This window comes from Cydia amplana, chromosome 26, assembly GCF_948474715.1.
Source record: "Cydia amplana chromosome 26, ilCydAmpl1.1, whole genome shotgun sequence".
In the NCBI taxonomy this organism is placed as follows: Eukaryota; Metazoa; Arthropoda; class Insecta; order Lepidoptera; family Tortricidae; genus Cydia; species Cydia amplana.
Window position 1 is genome coordinate 5781528 of NC_086094.1, and position 26559 is coordinate 5808086.

Consider the following 26559-nt stretch of genomic DNA (forward strand, 5'->3'; position numbering starts at 1 on the left):
GCTGTCGCTCCGTTGGCGCACACGTTTGTATTAAGTGCACACTACAGACGGAGAGCGCCTATATTTGGAACCTAACATACGTACTCGTATTGTGCGTAGTCTACAGACTACCCTATTATTACAATAATAGGGTATAGTTTTCCCTTTTTTATAGGGGGCGCCATAAGCCTTCAGTATGAAGTGCATATACTTGGAAAAATTCGACCTATGCCGCTGTCCCCCGGTGGCCGAGAGGCATCAGGCACCTGCCGCGATAGCAGAGGACGCTGGTTCGATCCCAGCCTGGGGCACTAGAGGCTTGGGTCACTATTTCTGAGTATATGACATTTATATCAGTTTATACTTTTCCCTTTCGGCTGTTAAAAAGTACAAGATCCTAGAGCCTTTTTTTAATTTTAAACATTACAGTACATCTGGTGCTACATTACGACACCGATGTTATAATAAGCACATTACGTAACTACGTCGTAAATTTAAAGGGCCAAATGTACTGTAAAACGTACGATACACGTGCGAATAAGTAATTCGTATTTCCTGTATAACTATTATATTTTTTGTCAGAGGCTAGGTTCTATGGGTCATTATAATCGTTATTTATAGTTTGTAGCTTTCTAATAGACCCCGAAGGCTAATCCTATTGTCTATTGTTAAGAAAAACCGCTCGTGCCACGTGCCACAACCACCTGCATAAAAAATCGGTACTTCGGTTACTGAGTGCCGGCGAGTCGAACGCTACAGAACCAGTCTAAAATGTGTCATCGAGATGCGTAACAAAGGCGCGTTATCGGAGAGCGCACCTACACTGGTTTTTTGAGCGTTGGACTAGCCCGCGCTCAGGTGCCAAATAGAATAATTAGGACCCTTTTTTGCAGGTAAGTAGCACGTGCGGTTTTACTGAACAATAGACAATAGGATAAGCCTTCGGGCTCTACTAGAAAGCTACAAACTATACCTCGTGTTGGAGTGGTTGTACCGCCAGCCCTGGTCCTGTACCCCGTCGGGGCAGACCACGTGACTCTCCTTGTGGAACAAGCGCGGAACCCACGGCGCGATGGTGGCGCGGGTGCGCGCCCGCTGCGCTTCCTCTATTATTGTCTTCTGTTCTGTCGCTGCTACCTGCATACAAACATATAGATGAATTTAAAAAGAACCAAACAAGTGAATTAAAATATTTTGTACATCCTTACAAAAAATAACTTACCTTTACAGTAAAATATCTGGGAGACCGAGCTTTGCTCGGTAAACATATAAAAACTCAAGAATTAGCGTTTTCCCAGAGATAAGACCTAGCTAGATCGATTTTTCGCCCCCGAAAACCCCCATATACCAAATTTCATCGAAATCGTTAGAGCCGTTTCCGAGATCGCCGAAATATATATACATATAAATAAATAAATAAATATACAAGAATTGCTCGTTTAAAGGTATTAGATTATTGCGTTTTTCGATGAGCAATATAACAGCTCAGAATGCACTAAGTATAATAAAAGGTTATATACATAAGTTTTTGTCAAAAATTTCATTTTTGGTACAAGCTTTTATCGCTGACTGTACTTTTCTTACGACAGACAACTAATACTCATCGAGACAATTCTAAAAACTCCTAACACAATTAGGTTGCGTTGTTTCATCACGGAGTTCCTATGGCCACCTCCTGTCTCCATCATCAGATCAGCTCGATGGTACCATAATATTGTCACCCGACTTACATGTGCAACAATTTGTTACAATTTCATGTGCATGTGTTACAATTTCAGCTCAATCGGAAACCGGGAAGTGGATCAAATTTAACTTGCAAGATTCCATTACATAGTTACATACAGGTCGACCTAATACAAGCTTGTTTAAAAAGAGGCTTCAGTTAAGTCGTAGAACGTCATTGCAATGTCCTAATAGGGAATATTACGCGAAACTCTGCGTAGGGGGCGCCACTCCCACAATCAGTCGCAATCTAAGGGTCTACCGCAAACGAGAGTCGTAATTTTGTTATCTAACCTCTCTATCACTCTTGCATATTCGAGCGATAAAGAGGCAGGTAGCTGAGTTTCGATTTCGCGTTTCCCGGTAGGCCCTTTGTAAACAAACCGCCTTGATGTATCGATGTAATTTTTTATTCTTTGTGAAAACTTGTCAAAAAACAGTTTAAGGCACAGTATGTATAAGTTACTCTATGGTTTACGAAATGCGTTAGTGCTGCACTCTGGCATCAAAACATTGCAGTAATACTCCCTATTAATACTAATTAAAGGGGCCCACAGATTACCAACAGAAAACCACCGTGTCGCCGTAATATTTTTTAGCTTGTAAGATGTTTATTATTGTATGTATGTTACTTTGTAAGGTATGTATCTATGGGCCTTAGTTGCCTGACAATAAATGATATTTGATTTGATTTGATTTGATTACCATATTATTGGCCCCTTGATACAAATATTATCGCAGCCACAGCGCTGGGACTCGAACTGCTGATTCTCTAGCTCCATGTACACGTCAGCCGCCGCTCCGTTGAGTAAGTACCTGGTCCTCGTTGTGTATGGCCCCGGAGACTCGCAGCCAGAGGCGCTGGGACTCGAACTGCTGGTTCTCTAGCTCCGTGTACACGTCAGCCGCCGCTCCGTTGAGTAAGTACCTGGTCCTCGTTGTGTATGGCCCCGGAGACTCGCAGCCAGAGGCGCTGGGACTCGAACTGCTGGTTCTCTAGCTTCGTGTACACGTCAGCCGCCGCTCCGTTGAGTAAGTACCTGGTCCTCGTTGTATATGGCCCCGGAGACTCGCAGCCAGAGGCGCTGGGACTCGAACTGCTGGTTCTCTAGCTTCGTGTACACGTCAGCCGCCGCTCCGTTGAGTAAGTACCTGGTCCTCGTTGTGTATGGCCCCGGAGACTCGCAGCCAGAGGCGCTGGGACTCGAACTGCTGGTTCTCTAGCTCCGTGTACACGTCAGCCGCCGCTCCGTTGAGTAAGTACCTGGTCCTCGTTGTGTATGGCCCCGGAGACTCGCAGCCAGAGGCGCTGGGACTCGAACTGCTGGTTCTCTAGCTTCGTGTACACGTCAGCCGCCGCTCCGTTGAGTAAGTACCTGGTCCTCGTTGTATATGGCCCCGGAGACTCGCAGCCAGAGGCGCTGGGACTCGAACTGCTGGTTCTCTAGCTTCGTGTACACGTCAGCCGCCGCTCCGTTGAGTAAGTACCTGGTCCTCGTTGTGTATGGCCCCGGAGACTCGCAGCCAGAGGCGCTGGGACTCGAACTGCTGGTTCTCTAGCTTCGTGTACACGTCAGCCGCCGCTCCGTTGAGTAAGTACCTGGTCCTCGTTGTATATGGCCCCGGAGACTCGCAGCCAGAGGCGCTGGGACTCGAACTGCTGGTTCTCTAGCTTCATGTACACGTCAGCCGCCGCTCCGTTGAGTAAGTACCTGGTCCTCGTTGTGTATGGCCTCGGAGACTCGCAGCCAGAGGCGCTGGGACTCGAACTCCTGCTGGTTTTCTAGCTTCATGAGGTAGCGGGTCAGCCGTTGTTCCTTCAGGACGGCCACATCGAGAAGGGTCGCTTCCTCCTGTAATGATATAGGCTATTAAAATAAGCGGATATTGAAGTGCTTTTTATTTTTCGTGTATTTCAATTAAAGCTTCGTAGCTATAACTCTAACTAATCGCATTTTTATGGAGCTCCCAAATCAACTATAATGGACTCATTGTACAACACTTTAGTGAGCTATAATAGATTTGACGTCACAAAGCCTAAACGACATTGTAAAGCAAAAGACATCAACGAGCCTCTAGCCGTTAGGTCTGCACTTCGTTTCGGCACTCCGGTTTAAGTCACGTCAATTTGAAGGTCATCGGCTATTACTACGGACTAGTATAGTGTTCTCACCCCGTTCCTCTTGTCCCTGATCTCGATCCTGCCGTCCCAGTAGCCCTCGACCGTCGCAACGGTGTCCTTCCCCCTTTTGATGCGCCCCGATATTAGGTTCGTCTGCTCCGAACCGCCCAGGAATGACTGAAATAATAAAGTAGTTTAATGTAAACTGAAATAGATGTCATATATTAAAGAAAAAGTGGTGAAGCCCTCCAGTGGTGAAGGCCGGATTCGAACCGGCGTCTTTAGCAATCCGGGCTAAAGCCTTGAACCATTAATTATTTTGCGTCGTCACTTATATATGGCATCTATTTCAGTTATAATTTATATATCTACTTGGTCAACCAGATCTTGACAGTAGAAAAAGGCGGCAAATTTGAAAAATGTAGGCGCTAAGGGATATCGTCCCATAGAAAATTTTAATTTCGCGCCTTTATTTACTGACAAGATTTGGTTGACCAGCTATAGTAGTGTGACTATGTACATAAAAAACACAAATCAAAATATTTCATAAAATAATTTGATTTGTTCCCAAAAGTTGTGTGTAGTTTAATGTATTCAATGGCGATTTTAATTATAAAAAAAAAACAGTACATTGCTACCGGTTTTAAGTCCCTAGCGAGTGTTAGAGAATTTTTCAAAAAGTTGAAATATTTAATTTCACAATTTTACCGCAGAGTGTGCCGTGTGCCTAGAAAAACGTCATACAGCGCTCTGTAAAGTTATATTACTAAAAAAACGAGTTAACATCAGGCCTCAGAACTTTTAAGCTACATACGAGTATATTGTCACTTACCCTTAATTTAAATTCGATGTCTGCACTATAACCTGTGCTCTCACACATGACGTGCACCTGTAATTACACAAAATATATTATAAACAATGAAGAATGACCACGGATCACGGTAATCTGTTTTTTTAAACGCTAGACATAGCTCGAGAACCTGTCATCATCATCATCGGGACATGACAGGTGATGATCGTGATCTAATATCACACCGACCACAGCTCAGAGCAGCTGAAATCCTAACAGCCATACAAACGAAACATCCAAAATTTGCCACTGAAATTTGAACCTAAACTGTAGGAAATAGAGTTGATTATGCATTGTTTGAAAATTCAACGAAACAAAGCAAAAGCGACTCTGTTCCAATTGAACATGGTTTAAATTACATCGAACTGAATAGGTACTATAGGTAGGACCTTGGGCCTTAGGTGGATAGAGGATACCGGTATTGTCGCGATTTTCATATTGGTACCTATGACCATGATTAGTCACTTTTTGTCATTCAGGATCTTTCTAAAGCTTTTGATTGTGTAAGCCATACTCTAATAAGTAGGTAAAGGTATTTTATCGCAATAAGGCCTGGCTAAAAGTATTTATCTTAGATCTACAAATCATATTATCAGAAATAAATCAAAGTTTAGCAATAAATTGAGTCATATTTTCAATGTTAAACTTAACGTTTAGAGGCGATGGGTGTACCTCAAGGATCTATTTTTGGGCCATTACTGTTCCTCATGTATTTCAATGGCCTGCCATATTTGTAGTACACAAATAATCAGACTGACTGAGACTGTCTTATAATTAGAATAATAGATATAGTCTGTCAAAGGTCTGTCTCATTTCAAACATAGACAAAGAGAATCATACTATCTTCGTCTTACACTAGCACCCGATAGAAAAGGACGATTATAGTTATTTTTGTTCTTATTTACTGACAAATTGGTTTGACCGACTATAAACACCCACCTTGCCCCCTAGCTCCATGCTGAGTGTGCCGATGACGATGCCCTTGCAGTGCGCGTAGGGCGCCGTCGTGACGTAGCTCTCTCCCCAGGTGAGCAGGTGAACTCGCGCGCAGCCCTCCAAGATGGCCGACGTCGAGTTACCTGAAACATACAAAATGGGTTTAAAGATTTTTATTACTCATAAAGAACAAAAGTTCACTTACAATGAGCTTAAACTATAAAGAATTTCATGCATGGTTTACAATTACAGACATCCAGATATCGATGATAATAATTAATATACATTATCACTGATATATTTTTTCAGCTTGGTTTTAAACATTTTTAATGATTTACAATCTTTCACTTCACTGGGTAAGTTATTGTACATCTGTGCTCCCTCGTACATGACGTTCCTTTTGCCGTATCCTGTTCTGTGCTTAAAAAGTTTGCACACAAATAAACATCATTATATTCATTCGTTTTAAAAATCAACCTGTCTGGCCTTGTAGGTAGTATGTATGTATTACTACATACAATACAAATACTCTTTATTGCACACCTCAATAAAAGAAGATAATACAAAAGAAAACAAATACAAGCAGAGGTAAACAACAGGCGGTCTTATCGCTAAAAAGCGATCTCTTCCAGACGACCTTTGGGTAGCGGAAATTAATAAATTTACATATGTCAGTAGGTGTTGCAAATGCAATGAAAGAAACCTATCACTAAATACATCGAAAACTACATATTATAGAACAAAGTCGCTTCCCGCTGTCTGTCTGTCTGTATGTATACTTAGATCTTTAAAACTACGCAACGGATTTTGATGCGGTTTATTTTAATAGATAGAGTGATTCAAGAGGAAGCTTTATGTATAATTTGTTAACCCGTGCGAAGCCGGGGCGGGTCGCTAGTAATCACATAAATTAGAAAGTTCTAGTTAATATTGCAACTCACCATAAAATTTGGACCTTGCTAACAAGCTTCCCTCTATAACGAAACCTTCTTTCCTGTTTGACACGTAGAAGGCTGACACGGGCGGGTGGTGAGACACCTGAAAAAATGTTAAAAGTGCATAAGTTTAAAAATAATAATATGAAATTTAAAAAACCGGCCAAGTGCGAGTCAGACTCGCGCACGGAGGGTTCCGCACCATCAACAAAAAATAGAGCAAAACAAGCAAAAAAACGGTCACCCATCCAAGTACTAACCCCGCCCGACGTTGCTTAACTTCGGTCAAAAATCACGTTTGTTGTATCGGAGCCCCACTTAAATCTTTATTTTATTCTGTTTTTAGTATTTGTTGTTATAGCGGCAACAGAAATACATCATCTGTGAAAATTTCAACTGTCTAGCTATCACGGTTCGTGAGATACAGCCTGGTGACAGACGGACGGACGGACGGACGGACGGACAGCGGAGTCTTAGTAATAGAGTCCCGTTTTTTACCCTTTGGGTACGGAACCCTAAAAATCAGAGTACCCACAAGTATATTCGCACAACGTGCATATTGCCACAGAATAAGTAATAGTACTACCGCACAGAAACAACACTTCCAAAAAACCGAATTTTGACAGCCATTCAGGGTCGAATCATGATATCCTTTTCTAACTTATGGCACTATCCCTTTCGGCTAATTAAGGTTGTCAAAATTCAAGTCATTATCTTATCTGTGGTCGTGCACGCAAAGGGACGTCAAGTTGTGTCAACCCTAATAATTGCTCGGAGCAATGCTGAGCCGAACGGAGCCGAGTTTACCCGAAGTCAGGAGTGTCTCCCCACTGATAGTATTAGGATAATTAAATATAATTAATTGCTTTAAATATAAAATCAAAAACAAAATGGGAAATGTAGTTAATAAGCCATACTAGATTTGATGTTCCTTATATAGTTTCTATTGTCTGGGAGAGGACACTGACTTCGTAACACAGGTCTTTACCAAGCCATAGAGAAAAAAATACATAGAGTGCTCACTCCATACATCAGTTTTAGTACCAAAAAGACTATTAGCATCTAGCGTCGAGTAGCGGAACTATCAGTACTGCTACTTGACAATAGATGTAGCACCGACCGGAAAGTCTTATGCTGTTGAGATAAGACTTTCCGGTCGGTGCTACATCTATTGTCAAGTAGCAGTACTAATAGTTCCGCTACTCGATGCTAGATGTAGACACTGAAATTATTAGTCTGAACTGATGTATGGAGTGAGCACTCTTGTCTTACTATATTTCTCTATGACCAAGCTCAGAAGTCAGGGACTTCAACACATACCTTGTAACTTGTTTTTTGTCAATAAAAATATTTTATTTTTATTTTAGTATTGCACACAATGTCGCGTTTGCAAAAGGCACAGAAATGTTTCTGAAAAACATGGAAGACCATATAGAAAAGCGATTCGAAATCCAACGAACTCTATGAACGTTACCTGTTCAGCCACATAGTACGTGTTGGTCCTGCTGTCTGGGTGCTTCCAGCAGCACCTGAAGGTCTCCCCTAGCACGGGGTTATAGGGCTTTTTGAGACCTTTCGGCTTCCGGTACAAGCCGGATAGGTACCAGCGCAGGACCAGCTTGAAACGGGAGTACGGGTCTTCAACGTGTTGTGCTCTAGAAGTGAAAAACATATGTATAAGTGAAAGTGAAAAAGCATCCTTGAAATCCTCGTCTCCAATAGGGTATTTGACTGTATTTAAAATAAATTATTTTACACCGTGCATGAAATAAAGCACCAGAATATTAATAGAGAAACGTAGACAGCAGTTATTTTTAGACACAATTTGTATTTTAAAACCCGTATAAAACTATAAAGAGTAGGTAATTTGATTGTGACGTGCTAGTGTTTCATATAAATTCCCATAGAATTAGAATAGACAAGAACAACTGTCAATCTTCAAAAGTGCGACCAAAAATGAAATGCAAGTGTGTGCGTAAATTGTCTATGTGAGATCAAAAATAGTGTTGTCATGTTACAATCTGTCGGTGTTTGATTGCTTTATCGACTACTTTTTCAAATGTGTTATTTTAAACGTTAAAATTCTACGACATTATGATGTATAAAATAACACCTGCACTGCGTGTCCTATCAAAATCGTTACAGCCTTATCTTAGTCTAACTCAGCGGTTCTCAATCTTTTTTTTTGACGGAACCCTTTTGGAAAGCGAAATACTTGATGGAACCCTACAATAAAACAATAGTTTTTAGAAATGTATTTTTTTATTAATAAGCATAATAATTATGCTTATTTTATTATTCTAAATTATTCTAAATTCTTGCGGAACCCCTGCAGGGGTGTCGCGGAACCCTAGGGTTCCGCGGAACACACTTTGAGAATGGCTGGTCTAACTCTTACTGTGTTGGAAAGTGAAGTTTAAATTTACTGCTAAACATCTGCACCTTCAAAAAGGTATAACAATCGTTATTATTTACTACCTACCCGATGACCTTATGAAGACGATAGTTGTACCTATAATAAAAAACAAGACGGGTGACTCCTCCGACAAGTCCAACTACAGACCTATATCTCTGGCCACTATTTTGGCTAAAGTCTTGGACAGTGTGCTTAATGGGTATCTAAACAAACATATAAATCTGCATGATGCTCAATTTGGATTTCGACCAGGGTTATCTACAGAGTCAGAAATACTATGTCTTAAGCATACTGTCCGATACTACACCCAGAGAAATACGCCGGTATTGGCCTGCTTCTTGGACTTGTCGAAGGCATTTGACCTAGTGTCATACAATTTATTATGGAAAAAGTTGAGCAGTAACACGAGTTTACCGGTAGAAGTTATTAAGATACTGAAATATTGGTATGACAATCAAACCAATAGAGTTCGATGGGCAGGGTGTTACTCGGACGATTATAGAATGAAGTGTGGAGTTAGACAGGGTGGACTAACATCGCCGACATTATTTAATGCATATGTGAATGAATTGATTGAGGAACTTAGTAGTGCCGGTGTCGGGTGTTCGGTGGATGGCTGTTGTGTTAATAACATCAGCTACGCCGATGACATGGTGCTGTTGAGTCCCTCAGTCAGCGCATTGAAGATGTTGTTAGCCATATGTGAACGGTTTTCTGTGGCTCATGGACTCAAATACAATGTCACAAAGAGTGAGTTATTAGTATTTAAATCAGGCACCAAGACGTATACCATTCCGCCAATAACTCTGAGTGGATCTCCTCTTCAGACTGTACAGGAATTTAAATATTTGGGTCACTGGGTCACGGACACTCTTAAAGATGATGTTGACTTGGAAAGGGAACGCAGAGCACTATCGATTAGGGGTAACATGCTTGCACGGAGATTTGCACGTTGTTCTCACGAGGTAAAGATCGCGCTGTTTAAAACGTACTGCCAGATGATGTAAACGTGCAGTCTCTGGAGCAATTACACCGAGAAAGCCTTTAGTGCTCTGCGGGTCCAGTACAATAATGCCTTCAGGGGATTGTTGGGGCTGCCCTGGCGCTGTAGCGCTTCGGGGATGTTCGCCGAGAACGGCATTGACGGCTTCCAGGCCGTACTGCGCAAGCGCGTGGCGTCGTTGTGGGTGCGCACGAGGGGCAGCACCAATACTCTTCTGAGGGTGATCGCGCGTAGAATGGACAGCCCTATTATCAGTCATTGGATGGGCATGCATGTGCAATCCAATAAGAATTTTAAATTTGTTTAATTTAATGTAACATTAATTTAATTATTTAATTTCAATTGAATTTTATTTTATTTGTATTTCTTACTAACTTAGTTATTAAGCCACATTGTACTAACAAACTATGGATGTAACGTCTGAAAATAAATGATTTCAATTTCAATTTCAATTTCAATTATTTGAAGTCGGTTATAAAGGTTAATATCTTAATTATGTCTTGTGAAGAAATGATTACATAGCTATTAATATACCGACAAGTTATCGATACTGTCATCTGAACATTTTGTCAAGCCCTAGCGTAAAGTAACAGTTTATGTTTTTACACAAAATATTTTAAATTATTGAGTAATATGATAAAATATTAGCACACAAAGGAAGAAAAACTTATAATCAACTGTATAAACCGGCTTCTTACACTTTTTATGCTGTTAATTTGACAAAATATCGTTAAGAAAATTTCGCTCGGAATATCATTATTCCTCTGAAATAAGTATTTGCTAGGTTTATTTGGCCCCGTGACACTGAAATCCGGTACACTACAAGACACTATCTTCATTGTATTACTTTATCAAATAATTTTCTTCCGAATTTGTGTATATTTTTCAAATTGAAAATTACGGTGATACGCTCTTGGCCGTCCGCGGCCGTCGTCAAACTCAAAAATGGTCACGTTTTCTCATTTGTAGTCTGACTCTTTCGCACTCATGCGATGTTCATATACGTGATGGCTTCCCTTTCGCACACTTCAGCTGTCTGTCAAGCGCGAGCGCGAAAATGACAAGTCTGTGTAAATTCCATAGTAGCAAAATCGTTTTGACAGTTCGAAAAAAGAAACTCATTTGACTAGTAATCAAATACCCTATTGTGATATTTAATAAAGAGACTCGGATTAATTAATCAAGCACTTTATTATTTAAATTATTTTTACATGTCGTCGGCCATTAATTTCTAAACCTAGACGCGAACAATGAGCGAGACAACGAGGTGCGATAGAGACCGCATATTAGGTTGCGTTCACTATGGATGCGTTCACACCGAACGCCCCTCCACTAGGGTCAAAAACGGAACATCCGCCGGATCTAGGCTCAAATTCAACCCTATTCTCACCTAATCGACACGTTCTATGGAACAAATGGGAATAACTCTTTTTACCAAAAACAGCAATTTTTGACAAAAAAACTTACTATGTCAATAAGTCTGCGTGGTAATAGTTGTCAGACAACTTGTCGAGGAAAGACCGCACTCTAGGATTAAGGTGGGTAAGACAACTTTGCTCAGTAGAGCTAAGATGGTCGACTCTTTATCATTTGCCACCATGCCTGTCACGTTCTAACAAGTATGTAAGTGCCAAAGTGACGCATGATATGACAGATGATAAAAATGCGACCATGATACTTCTGCTGGTCTATTCCTAGTCCAACTCCTCTGCCAAAGGAAGCACTTACTACCTACTACGCCTATGTTACTTTTACTTTTGGCCAGAGCATCATATTATGGGGTAATATTACCAACCATTAATTGCTGTTTAAGACTCAAAAAACATATTTTTATAATAAAACTACCTACCAAGCCCACGTAACTTTTATTTATGGATATGGCATCATATTATGGGGTCCCAAAATGCATTCATTACTTACTGTGCCAATATGTCCGCGTGGTAATAGTTGTCAGACAACTTGTCGAGGAAAGACCGCGGCTCCAAGATGAAGGTGGGCAGTACGACTTTGCTTAGGTCCATTCCTGGCCGCACTTGCTTGAGTAGGAACCAGAGGAGGGACTTGTTCTCTTCTGCCACTTCTTCTACCAGCTCGCCCGCCTAGAAATTATAAAAAAAAATATTATAGCACATTCTTACACAGATTGACTAAGTCCTACAGTAAGATCAAGAAGGCTTGTGTTGTGGGTAATCAGACAACGATATATATAATATACAAGTACATAAATACATAGAAAACACCCAAGACTCAGGAACAAATATCTGCGCTCATCACACAAATAAATGCCCTTACCGGGATTCGAACCCAGGACCGCGGCTTCACAGGCAGGGTCCCACTTGGCCAGACCAGTCGTCAAAAAGAAATTAAAGATAATATGCCAATAAGGGCAACTTGCACCATTCACTAACCTGGGGTTAACCGGTTAAACCTGGAGTTACCATGGTTACCAGTACAATCTGAGACTGGGTCAACGGTTTAACCGGTTAACCCCTGGTTAGTGGCGCCTAGGCAGCTAGAGTAAAAAACAGTTTAGAATGTTCTGTCTTGTAGTGCCTTACTGCTAAGGCTGAAATTTTGCATGATTACTCACCGCACCCGTCTCTCTGTCCGGGTCTTCGACGTAGAGCGACTCGATGCGCTCCACCGCGCTGCGCTGCGCCGCGCCGCGCCGCGTCTCCGGCTCCGGCATAGTCCGCGAACCCTCGCTGTCCGTGTCGGACGCCGCGCCCGCTAGCTCTGTTGGGAATAGGTGCAGGTAGCGATACGGTCTACGGCTAGCTATACTAAAGATAGGTATCAGAAAAAGGTAGAATATATGTATGTACCAGTGGCGGCGCGTCCATAAAAGCCGATTCCCACCGGCTTGCCTGTTTTTGGACGTTTGAGCAGAGTTGTAAAGTTATATGTAAGCCAAATTTCTTTGCCAAATTAGGCTTGCCTATGTATATGTTTGACGCGCCGCCACTGGTATGTATACGGTAGGTTTTTGGGCACATTACAGAAGTTTTTCATTTAGGCCGACGACTAGAAGGCAAAGAGCGATTTTGGGACATTTTTCGGCCTTTTTTGTTTAGTTTACCTAAGTACTCAACATTCTGATTCTAAGACAAAGTTAATAAAATTTTCGTCTCGTCATCAGAAGAAAAATGGGACTATCAGGGGCCCGTTTCTCAAAATCTTGTAACTTGTAATAGTTGTAATACAGCGGATGTCATTGTCACTTTTTGACAGCTTTTGTTAGAAAGGGACTTTCACTTGTATTACAAGTTACAAGCTTTTGATAAACAGGGCACAGATCTTGTAGGAAGTGGAATTGAAAGTCACATCAACAACACACTCTAGCTTATACTCTTATTGCTATTATTTTCAACTGTTTTAACTGCACAAACAATCATCAAATTAATTGTACAGTCACCTGCAATAATATGTTACACAACGAAGACCGCAAAAACATCTGACACGATCTTATTTGCGGCCTCCGAAAAGTAACATATTATTGCAGGTGACTACCACACGTGAACTTTTAGTCTAATCAAATGATCATAAAGAAAAGTTGCTAATCATTGTTTGTGCAATTCTATTCCCGTGAAAGATGTTAAGCATGACTTAGTAATTAGCACACCAAAATTAGCGTCATACTCAACTCTACGAAGGTTATTTTAATTATGAACTTTTTGTGTAAACGTTTCGATAGGTTTCATAAACAATAATCTAAAAGGCATCAGATATTTTATTTTTATTGTGAGCCTATTGTGTCCCACTGCTGGGCAAAGGCCTCCTCCCTCTTCTTCCATTCATCCCGGTTTTGAGATACATCTGGCCTGGAAGATATTCATTAATTAATTCGATTAATTAATATCGCGACGTTTTGCAGATATGCAGTTGTTTTAAAATCGCACATCGATTGACTGTCGACCGAAGAGATCCCTTAAAGGTATAAGCTCGTCTTTGTACTTGTCTACTGTACATCTGTGTGTTACTTTTGTTATATGCCTCCTTGTTGTGTAAGAGATTATATATTGCTTATTTAATTTAGGTTTTCAAAATCAGGTGACAGCTATATTTATTGGCCACTCTTAATAATTGGCTTTGTGATTTGTTAGTAGTGGCCAATTACTATGAAGTGGCTAATAAATGCAATAGTCAACCTATGCACCAAGCTGTACACACCAAGTACCTAACAGTCGCTGACAAAACATTATTTTATCCTTTAGTCTTCTATTCATGTTAATTTTAGTACAAGATTAGATCGATTCAACAAATTGTCCCCAATTTTTTTTATATTTATGCCAACTCACCTCCGTTTCTAATAAAATCCGTCACATCATTACCGCCCTCCACAAGGCTGTTTTTTCTAAAGTTGGACAAAACAGCGGCAGTACCACTACCATCGCCTGTCCTCAACTCCGTTAAAATGCTATCGTCATACTTTATGGGGAACACCGCGGGCACAGACGACTGCCTTGAGAGCTTCTTCTGGCCTTTCAGAAGGGAGAAGATGCTGGATCTTCTGCGACCCTTGTCCTTCGTTCTTTCGGTCAGGAGTACATCTAAGCCGTGCTCCATTTTGTTGTGTACTCAAGTCATTGGTTGACGATTCGGTCTTTTTTTACGATAAGGATCCGCTTTTCTGATGATTATGTAACTTTTACCAGGATCAGGTTTTCTGATGATTCTATAGCTTTTACTAGGACTCGCTTTTCTAATGCTTTTGTAGCCTTTTCTAGGATACGCTTTTCTAATGCTTCTGTATCTTTTACTAGGATCCGCGTTTCAGATGATTCTGTAGCTTTTACTAGGATCAGGATTTCTGATGATTCTATAGCTTTTGCTAGGATCCGCTTTTCTAATGCTTTTGTAGCTTTTTCTTGGATCCGCTTTTCTGATGCTTCTGTATCTTTTACTAGGATCCGCGTTTTTGATGATTCTGTAGCTTTTACCAGGATCAGGTTTTCTGATGATTCTATAGCTTTTGCTAGGATCCGCTTTTCTAATGTTTTTGCAGCCTTTTCTAGGATACGCTTTTCTAATGCTTCTGTATCTTTTACTAGGATCCGCGTTTCTGATGATTCTGTAGGTTTTGCTGGGATCCGACTTTCTGATGACTTTCTCGTTTCACATACTCTTGGTACTTACTCTGGCTTTCAATACCACATCATGATTAAATCAAACTGACAGAAGAGTATTCGCTTATTTTTCATCTTCATTAAGGCACATAATTAATATCATTATATGAACTGGTACGGATTTAATCGAGCATTTAATATAAAGTCACTCCACGCCCACATATTGCGTCAAAACACTGTAATTTAGGATTTAACTGTTACACATATTGTTTGTCAAAAAGAGATCATCCATTAATTACGTCACACCAATTTCTATGTTTTTTTACCCCTCCCCCCTCCTTGTCACACTTGGTCACATTTTGCAAACCCCTCGGGGCCCTGGTGTGACGTCACATTTTAGGCAATTTTGTTTTCAACGAAATCGACAATATTAACTCGGCATTATTTTTTTAATTAAAAATATATTTTAAATATACATATAAATATTAGTAATTTTATAAAACAACGAAAGTTACATCCAAAATCTCATTATTTAACTGTACAGCGAATAAAAAAATATAAATTAATTTTCGGTTACTGATGAAGTTAAAGTGACATCACAATGTTTGTGACTCCCACCTCCCCCATGTCACAACATGTCACATTTTCTTGACCCCCTCCCACCCCCTAAACGTGTCGACGTAATTAATGGATGACCCCAAAGTGTCTGGATCGTATAATAAAGGATAGATAGAGAAGTTTGTTGCAGTATTCTTCACATAGCTTGGGTATGGTGTTAGCCGATATCACAATACAATTTTGCGTTTTAAGGTTATACATTGCATGTAGATGTCAGCTGTTGGCTACGGTACCCAAGCTATGTGAAGAACATAATAAAACAGGTTGATTGATTCTAAATTTGTAAACAGAATGCCGTAATTGACAGGAGATTCATCATTGTCATAAATCACAATGGAACCCACACTTTTATCACATGATAGCGGAGCCACTAATGGTGTCAAATTGGGACTGTGTTACCTTTGCTAGCCGAGCCGAATGCTCTGACTAACTGGGTAGGGTAGCCGCGAGTAGCTGATATTAATAGCTATGGGTGATATATGCTTGCAAAAAAAAAAAACAAGAGTTACAATAATATTAAAGCTGTTTTTAGCAGACAGATTAATCAATCGACCTGTAATTTTAGTATTTGGGAGAAATATATACTATAGATATTTTAGATTCCATCAACTCTGAATAGTCCTTACACCCTAGCGGGTGCTCTCTCTGCGTGCGTTCCATGACCCTTACATATCTGTAAAGTGTTAAAAGGGACTCTACGTGTTGTCTTCGGCTCCGCGCACGCCTCCCAAATGTTCCGTGATGGGTAAAAAGTACATACATAAAAAATTATAGTATTTTTCGCGTTGTACCTGCTGTTGCGGTGGCGCGAGCTTTGTCAATTTGTGTAACAATGTCCTATAAGTTATACTTATTTTACTTATTTATTATTTATACTGGTCAGCGCGAGTCCAATGCTCTTCAACTGATACAAAACACCAGGTTGTCATACCCATTAGATACGCTATGTTGACATAACTTATCTTATAGCTAAAAGGTCCTAACTGACTATAAAATACAAAGGCATAGTGCGTTTTAGAACTGTCGTTAGTAATTCGATCTCAATGTCGCTGCAATGTGCAGTTTGCACGTGCGTTTTGATTGGAATTTAGGTTACAGTTGCATTGTTTATTAAATTATCGAATTTAAACTGTAGTGAGACATACTAACATTGCATCGCTGCTCGCACTGTTAGTGCTTGAGAAAGGAGACCTATAAGGCTCTCCGAAACATGTCGCGCGAGTGACTTAAAACAAGTGAGTCTAAACCGTAAAATTATTCAATGTTTATTAAATTAATGTGTAATTGATACAGTAGGTCTTTTAGTGGAAAAAAAAACCCCTGTTTAATGTTATTGGTAGATGTTTTACACTAAATAGAATCTAGTGTTGGATAGGACTCGAGTCCTTTGAGTCCTCTGCTTCAAGACTCTGCTCAGTTTTTCAGACTCTTAAGATTAAGCCTAAACTCGAGTTTTTACAACTTGATAGAGACCCGAGTCTTCGAAACTTGAGTCCTTTTCAGAGAACTCTCGATTTTATTACAAACAATTTCGAAATGCATTGTCTTTACGTGTGGATTAGGTACACAAATCATACAATAACGCCTAATTTCTTTACTGTTATTTAGGAAAAACCTATAAAAAATTTAACGGAGCCTTTATTCGGAGGCTCGAGTCCTTTTGAGTTGCTCTTAAAGAAGACTCAACACAGGACTCGACTCGGGACTTAAGACTCGGAAGTTTTTTAAGCGCAGTCTCGTAAACAGACCACAGACCTCCAACAAGATGGGAGGATGACATTAAAAAGATTGCAGGCCCACTCTGGAGGAGAGAAGCAGCAAATCGGGCTACTTGGGGGAGATTTGGAGAGGCGTATGCCCAACAGTGGGCGCATACTCGCTGAGGAAGAAGAAGATGAGAAGTCTCGTAAAAACGAGCCGAGTTCTTCAAATTCAGACTCAAACGACTCGAGTTCCTACTCGTACCAACACTAGTTATAACTCCAAGCTAAGACACGTTCCCGACCACGATTAACCACAAGTCAAGGCCTGGCCCGACTCACACCAATTAACTAATGGTAAAGAGTGTACTATTACAATCTGCTGTAATGATAATGACACCAACAATTGTCTTTGATCTATTTCGACTGGGTCGCGGTCAAAGGGCGAAGGATCATAGCTTTATAAGATGGTATAAGACTATTAACGTAACCACAGAATAAATAATAGTACTAGGTACAGAAGATTCACTCTCAAACAAAACGAGTCTATTACGACAGATATGACCGCTAGGTGGCGCAAGCGCGAGCATATAAAATGTACAGCGAACTGCAAAAGTGCATACCCACTTTATAAATGGATTTAATTATATGTCATATGTAAGCTTTACTCTTCAAATGGTATAGAGTTCCACTAAGTGGCACTTGCACCATCCCACTAACTCGAGGGTAGTGGGTTAAACCGTTAACCCATTGTCAAATTATACTTGTAAGCATGGTAACTCCAGCTTTAACCGGTTAACCCAGGGTTAGTGGAATGGTGCAAGACTGCAAGTGGCCCTAATGTAAAAATATGAGCCAAATAGCTTGAAATAAATGAATTTTAATTTTTAATCTTTTTTAAGGGGTTAAAAATGGGGATTTACATACAACACGGACGACGTTTCATAATTACATAATCACTACATAGTATAAAACAAAGTCGCTTCCCGCTGTCTGTCTGTCCCTATGTATGCTTAGATCTTTAAAACTACGCAACAGATTTTGATGCGGCTTTTTAACAGATAGAGTGATTCAAGAGGAATTTATGTATAATTTGTCAACCCGTGCGAAGCCGAGCGGGTCGCTAGTTAAATTATATGTAAGTAGTTGTTCCGCAATGTTTTCATTTTGCGTGTCAAGATTAACATTAACATCAGCACAACGATTGTACTGATTTATCTTTATCTTACTTATCTAAAGATAACTTGTCTTATCATTTTGTACGACGGAAAATACTTTCACGTCACGAAATTTAGTATTTTAAAGATTGCGTCTGTTTCTATGATTTACCGCAAATGTTTTAGCTCAGATATTTACGGCTTCTTGAATGCTCAGAGTACATAGCTTTAAATGGTGGCATTAGTAAATTGACAATCTATGGAACTTATTCAATAATAATATTATTAATTTAAGGCAATTTGCCTATCAAAAAGGTATTGGTACTTCTGAGGCCATAGATACCTTAATAGGGGATATTACTGATAACTTAAATGAAAAGTTAAGGGTGGCTGGTGTGTTTCTTGATTTGAAATCTGCGTTTGACACTATTGACCATGACATCTTATTGAATAAACTAGAGTTTTATGGCATCAGGGGAAATGAATTAAAAATGTGCATGTCGTATTTACGGAACCGAAAACAGTTTGTAGAAGTTAGGGAGGTTCAGGAAAGTTCTATTGAGGTCACACATAGGTCAAAATGCGTCAACATAACAAGAGGCGTTCCTCAGGGATCTGTGTTGGGACCCATATTTTTTGTTTTATATTTAAACGATTTTATTTCATATCTTAGTAAAGAAATTCCAGGATTAAAATTGGTAATTTTTGCTGACGACACGAGTGCAGTCTTGTCGAGCCCAACTATTGCTGATCTAAACGTCAAGGTCAATTTAGCGCTAACAGCATGTCAAACATGGTTACGGGCAAATAGTTTGATATTAAACAGCTCAAAGACTTATGCTATGCTATTTAAAACTACAGCTAGAAATAAGGAGACTCTAAGTGTTCATATAAATGGCAACCTCATTCAACCCGTGGATAGCACAAAAATATTGGGTATTAACTTAGATGCACTATTAAACTGGAAGGATGAATTAAACAGTATTGAGAACTCAATTAGTTCTGCTTGTTATGCTATTCGCAGCCTTAGGGATGAGTTGACTGTTGAACAACTTAGGATGGTGTACTTTGCTCTTGTAGAATCCAAACTCCGCTACAGTATAAAACTTTGGGGCAACAGCTACAGATACAACATAAATCGCGCTTTCGTGGCCCAAAAAGATGCAATACGTGCTATCACTAGGCTTCCTCCATGGGGAAGTTGTAGAGAACACTTCAAGAGTCTAAAAATACTTACTGTACCTAGCCTCTACATACTAGTTGTTTTAACGGATGTTATCAAGCATCGCAATCGTTATGAAACGGAATCCGAAATGGTGTTGCGGGAAGCCTCTAGGACTAAGAATTTGACTCCAAAATTAGCTCCGAGACTGGAGGTTGTAGAACACAGCGCCAGAGTTCAAGCGGTCAGATTGTTTAACAAGATGCCTACAGACTTTAAAGTTTTAAAATGCGCCGCAACTTTTAGAGATAAGTTAAAAGTATATTTGTTAGAAAAATGCTGTTATGACATTAGTGATTTTTAATGTAACACTTATTATTTATTGTTGCTGACATAAACTTAAGTATATAATTGATTATTATTTATTTATTTTCTTACTTTATGATGAATTTGCTGTGGTGGTTTGTTGAAACGCTTAATGTCATAATAGAATTTATTTATTGAATAATCATGTATGTTTTGCATGCTTTTTTGTTTTGTCCACTAGGCTAATCATAACTGTATATATATTGAATATTCAAACACGATGTAAATTGTTCTTGAATAAATAAACTGAAACTGAAACTTGCTAACTATGTAAACAAAAGTCACTAGTAAATGGGTCAATCAACTATTTCTTGTTGTTATTCTGTCCCATCAGCGAGGAGACAATAGTAGCATAGATTGTTAGAAGAACTGCTGTACCATGTTTTGACGACCGGTCTGGCCTAATGAGTAGTGACCCTGCCTGTGAAGCCGCGGTCCTGGGTTCGAATCCCAGTAAGGGCATTTATTTGTGCGGTGAGCACAGATATTTGTTCCCGAGTCATGGTTGTTTTCTATGTATTTAAGTATTTGTATATTATATATATCGTTGTCTGAGTACCCACAACACAAGCTTTCTTGAGCTTACCGTTGGGCTTAGTCAATTTGTGTAATAATGTCCTATAATATTTATTTATTATTATTTATTTATTTATGTTTTACTCACATGCTCAGTAGATGTCCCATTATGGAAAGGTTTTATAACTACCATAAAATGCAAGTTTGGTTCATTTAAATAAGGAAAACCTAGAATTTTAAGAGTGACTCAGGAGACCGTAACCATACGTAACGTGTGACAAGAAAAAGTTGATTAACCCAAATTCATATTTTTTGACAGTTTCAATATGGCGGTTTGTTTATATAGTACCTAAGCAAGTTCTGTAGAATTACACTTAGAATACTTTGAGGTAAATACAGGTTACATACTAAACAGGTTTATATTACAGGCTAAATACATATTAGGCACGTTTTGTGGTTAGTATTATGGAAACCAGTTACTTTTATTGCTTGGTAAGCCTTCAACGTACAGTAAATGCACACTTATACTTTACTATATGACAATCATTGTCTATTTACCTGGCCGCGTAGCCAACGTGTCAATCGCAAACGCAACCACAGGGCGGACACGCCATACATCAAAAATGATTTGCGTTTATATGTGTGCGCGGCACGTCTGTACACGCGTCATTGTGTATCTGACGGACTTCTGGCATGCTCTCAGTAGAGCGACTTACGCACACATTCATGTCGCGGCCAGTCGCGGGGCGAGGTAATCCGAGTCGGGGCGGGGCGGTGCGTGTCCGTTCTGTATGATAATACTATTACTTATTCTGTGACGCAACTGTCACTGTCGCACTATCTATATGGAAGAGTGATAGAGATACACAAAGCGATTCGATGGCGAAGCGATAGCGATTGTCAGCTTGGCTAGGCCGCCAGGTGACATTACAAATTTGATTATAAACATTACGTGGTGAATAGAAATGGCAAACATTTGACGTTATTAATACTGAATTAGCTATGAATCGTTTGTCTTTATCTGTCATTTTGACTTATGTGTTTGTAAGAAAGGGATAAAACATAATTTGACTAAATCAGGCCCGTAAAGTTTTATGAATAAGGGGGTTACAGTTTTGTTCGTAACAAACTTGGTAGGTATATCTATACTTATTTTAAAAGTCGTAAATAGAACGGTTACTTTATTCAATCTGGTTTCCCTCTATTAGTGTAAGGCCTGAGTGGACGCTCTTGTTATGCGTGCAGCAGGGCGGGGCGTGCGGCGTGCATGTTAAACAAATGCGCACGTATAGGAGCGGCCTTAGTGCACGCTGCTCACATCACGCGTGAGCCCACAGCCACGCTGCACGCCCCGCCGAACGCTCCGCTTCGAGCGTCCACTCAGGCCTTACACTTATGCGAAAATAAATCGAACTTTAAAACAAAATCTTAATTTGCTTTTGTTATTTTAAATTTACTTATAATCTTAGCTAACGTGACAACGTGCCTAAAATTTTTTAACAAACCTATTTCATTAAAAGATCATTTTTTTCTTTCATATTTTGCATCGAATAGTTTAACAATGCCCAATGCCCATTAAGGTTTCAAAATCATTAATTTAACCTTGCACAAATGAGTGAGGAAAAATACATTTTGCCTGCTCGTTATCTTGGTCAAACAAACTTGATCCCAATGCGGCGTGCCCGTTATTGCGAAGGTTACAGGCGTATCAAATTTAATATTCGAACACAGCGCCTTCTCCCACACTGTTAACTGACATTTCGTAAACCTTATTACAAAAGGCATAAGGTCCACCGATGTAGAGTTAAGAGTGTTGCTGTTTGTCATAGACTAGGAATCCTCTAGACGGAGTTTAGAGCAATTATTTCATGAAACCGTTGCTGCCAAAAATACTGGGGTGCGGGGGACGAGGCGGTGAGCGAGTCCCGTTCCGTGATTGGTCCGTTCAAAGACACGGACGTCACACAAAGACACTTTGACTCGAAGATGGAGTAAAACTACCGTATAAAGAGTGTTGCTGTTTGTCATAGACTAGGAATCCTCTAGACGGAGTTTAGAGCAATTATTTCATGAAACCGTTGCTGCCAAAAATACTGGGGTGCGGGGGACGAGGTGAGCGAGTCCCGTGACGTGATTGGTCCGTTCAAAGACACGGACGTCGCACAAAGACACTTTGATACTGATACTGATACTGATACTGATACTAGGGGTAACTCCAGCCAGCAGATCCTGCAACAAGGACTAGGAAGAGGAGACTACAGGGGGGAGGCGTAGTTGAGGCAAATAGTCCTGTAAGCTCGTATGACTCTGCTGATTCAACCTAAGCGGCATCGAGTCAGTGGAGGTGTCAGCGTCACCTCACACCGGCTAAGCCTCAAACGCGAAATCAAACAAAGTACGCGCGCAAACCAGCTTATTACGCAACAACCCCTGCCACCCCTCCGTAGGCGCCCGCAGCCTGCCCGAGACACCGGAGCACCCAGTAGATAGGACTGGAGTGTAGGGTTTGCAGTCAGGATAGTAGGAGAGACGGGAAATTTTGAGCCGACCCGAATACAGGCATCGTGAAGTCAGCATGGGGTAGATAGATACTATACTTGGTGTGTAATAAATACTTGGTTGTGAGGGAATATGACTGCTTTTTCTTCCTGTCTTCTTCATGTCTTCTTCTTCATCTTGTCTTTATTACGTAATCTCTGATCTAATCAAAGCGTGCTAGGTCACTTGGGGCTCCGTATTAGATATCCTACCGCTAGTGCCGCCACCGTTTTCCGTTTCCTCTGGCTCTGATTCCGTGTCCGTTTCCGGTTGTTTGTATATTTTTTTTTCCGCTTGTTTTTTTTTAGGCTGCTTCTGTTTTCAGATATGTACTCCAAATAGGATCGGGGTCGGTTACTAAGTATAGTGTCGAATGTCGTTAAGTGAGTCCTCCCACGTATATATCGGGCGTCCCTCCTTCCTCTCTTTCTCTTTATATTCCAGAGCTGCGTGGAGTGCTGCGTTTTCTTGCGATAATGAAGAAGGCAGGTAGTGGTCATTAAGTTTCTTGATCGACGACCAAGTATGTGCTTGCGTAGCGTACGGTGAGCTTCGGTAAGGTGGACGAAGGATTTTGTCCTGTTGTATAAGTGTAGTGTAGCACAGGTAGCGCAGCTTGTAGATATAGGAATTTCTAGGGGGACCTTTTTTTTCCCAGGAGGCACGAGTAAGTAATATCTACCGGTTGGTATAATGGTTGACGTTTGTTATATTATTACTCAGTAGGCACAAAAAGAAAATCACAACTTGCGAGGTCCTTTACTTTATATAAAATAATAATAAAGATAGATAGTAGTTTAATCACGCTAGGACATACAAAACTGGATTTTAGCACTGCACAACACAGACACTTCTAACACAATAAAACCGCAAAAACACAGAGTTTGCACATCAGCATATTACATATTTACTTCGGGCATGAGAAAATTGCACTATCACTTTGATTAAAAAAAAACACAAACGAATCAATTCAATAAAAATTACAGAAATATATATTAATAGAGTTTCACTTGAATTGATTGTTAAACCTGAATATTATTTGGTAGTTAGGGCTAAAGACCCATGACACCCTCTTCCCGTTCCGGTATCTTAACTTCATATTTCTCAATGCAAATATTCCATTTACGGTTATACTTGGTAGGTATCTCTTAGTTTGCAATTCATATATCGACGATATAAATATATAAAACAATTGTATGGTATTATTTTGAAGTCTCTACCAGCATACCTGTTACATTCCTTCAATTCCTCGCGCCCCGGCGTGGTCGTGGTGAAAGTAGCCGTGCCTCGTACCCTTTTTTTTTGGCATTTATTGCAACTGCACATGTTGTGATGGGCTGTAAGACCCTTGAAGCCGGATAGTATAAAAAATAATTCTGAAGCGGTGTCCGCCATTACTTCTGCGGGCCTTTGTATTTTGATTCGTTTCTTTGAGCCGACTGTCTTGCGTATTTTGCTCGCCTTTTACAACCCTTTACAATCGCCCAGTATGTCTCGCTGTACATTGAAATCAGTGGGTTCCGTAAGAGGTCCCTTCTTTCCCTTTTTAAGCTACACCCTAGGCTAGGCTAAGCTACAGGCATAGGCATCTTTCTTACTCAATTACCTCTATCCTAACCCAGTCCAGTTGTTAGGAATAAAATAAAGTTGCCGCTATAGGTATACAGTAGGCACATGAGACCGCCACGACATTATCTGAAGTAACAACTTCCACCAACCAAACTCGTGCGAAGGAAAAAAAATTGTGTACAAGCAGCGTCCCTCGTGAGTCGTGACGCATGTTAATTTAGAACAAATTTGGAATGGTATTGTAACGACGAAATTAACATAGAGTTCGTTTTATCAACTTGCATCTTTCGGTACTTATACTAGTATGTAGTTGCCTGTTTTGGGGCAAGATTGAAGGTAATCGTCTACATTTGCTCGTAAAGAGACAGCAACATACAGGTACTCAACATAGTTCAAGTATTGCTTGTACTGCTACCCTGCTTAAAACAGACAATGCAATTATACAGAGATTCAATCCACATGAGCATGTTATTTGGAGGTAAAATGGAAATCTCTCACCAGGTAACTCGTACTCATGTCTCGACTTCGCTGAGGTTTACTTCGGCGTATGCGCAGTGATTTTACACATTTTAAAATAATAAAAAATACGTTAAACCGGCATTTCTCGGGATGAGATATTTTAATAGTAATGAATAGAATCATAGAATCGAAACCGAAACACACAAAACGCGCGCGGTCATTTATATACAAAAAAAAGGCACAGTCCGGCCCGGCCCGCACATCTGGCGACAAAATGGTATAGCGTACACCCTTGTAAAACACCCCGGGACGCGTCCGACCTCGGTGACGGTCAAAACAAAACTCCGTCGCACAAAGACACTTTGACTCGAAAATGGAGTAAAACTACCGTATATTTGTGGCAGAGGGGGTAGCGCTACTATGCTCAGTCTAGAGGATCTCTTGTCTGTGCTGTTTGTAAACACGATGAACAGGTAGATTATGATATAAAATTAGGACGCAGTAGGATATACATGTATAAGTTATTAGAACTAAGCAATATAGCTACAATGACGTAAACATAGTCTTACCATTCAAGACAGCCTTCAAAGCGGGTCTCTATTGTTTCCCATAAAGTTTTAAGTCATAATGCATAATTGTCCGCATTTTCGTTAGTCATAATTTGGTTTTTCTCAGAAACGCGTAACTTTTCAGGATTGCCAAATCATGAACACTAGATGCAGACCTTTCGTTGGCGAGCATTGTTAATGCCATGCTCGACAGCGAAGAGGCATGGAAGGCGATGGCCTCCTTCAGTGACGAAATTATGTCGCAGAAGGAGGCAGCGGAGCGTGCGCGCGAGGACGATCCTGACGCGCATCCACTTCGCCGACGACGGGCTGGGGGCAGAGCCAGGCGCTATGCGCGCTTGCTGCCTCCGCCGTAGTGGGCTGCGCGGGGCTCCGGGGGAGTCCCCACGGTTAAAAGTTCACAGGACTGGGGTGCTAACCAACTGGCACCCAAAATGCCCATGGCCTACAGGCCATCCGCCGGGGCGGACGTGGTCGAATGCTGATAGCGACCCTGCGGCACCCCATCTAGAGCGGAGTCGGCACTCGTTGGTGGTTTATTTAGACGGCAGTCCTCCACTGGTTAGTCCGTCATGTGGCATGCGTTAACGCATTTCCCCAACGTTAAAAAAAAAGTACTTATTGCCATATCATAAAATTCATAAACCTAACCTATCTATAGGATAGGTAACCTTAAGAAAATCCTGAAAAGTTAACGGTTTCAGAATGATGACTAATGATAATCTGTCAATTATTACATTATGACTTTTAATAATTATAACAAACAAAGGGATCCGTTCAAAGCTCTCTAGCCGCAATCTCGATGCATTTTGTAACAGTAATATAATAACATGCATTAATTGCTAATGGAAGAGCCATCGAATGACCATATTGCGA

The 26559-nt window shown here is 40.5% G+C and overlaps 1 protein-coding gene across 1 annotated transcript in view; it reads right to left on the minus strand.

Annotated features, from left to right (window-relative positions):
* The window catches only part of LOC134660237 (oxysterol-binding protein-related protein 8), a 57818-nt gene that overhangs the window by 3275 nt on the left and 27984 nt on the right, over positions 1-26559 (minus strand). Inside the window, exons 9-17 of the mRNA XM_063515982.1 lie at positions 12554-12699; positions 11884-12062; positions 8019-8199; positions 6551-6647; positions 5613-5752; positions 4656-4712; positions 3875-4000; positions 3414-3554; positions 953-1116 (exon numbers count right to left, since the gene is read on the minus strand). Of these exons, the coding sequence (XP_063372052.1) occupies positions 953-1116; positions 3414-3554; positions 3875-4000; positions 4656-4712; positions 5613-5752; positions 6551-6647; positions 8019-8199; positions 11884-12062; positions 12554-12699 (1231 nt within the window). The remainder of the gene's footprint in view (positions 1-952; positions 1117-3413; positions 3555-3874; positions 4001-4655; positions 4713-5612; positions 5753-6550; positions 6648-8018; positions 8200-11883; positions 12063-12553; positions 12700-26559) is intronic.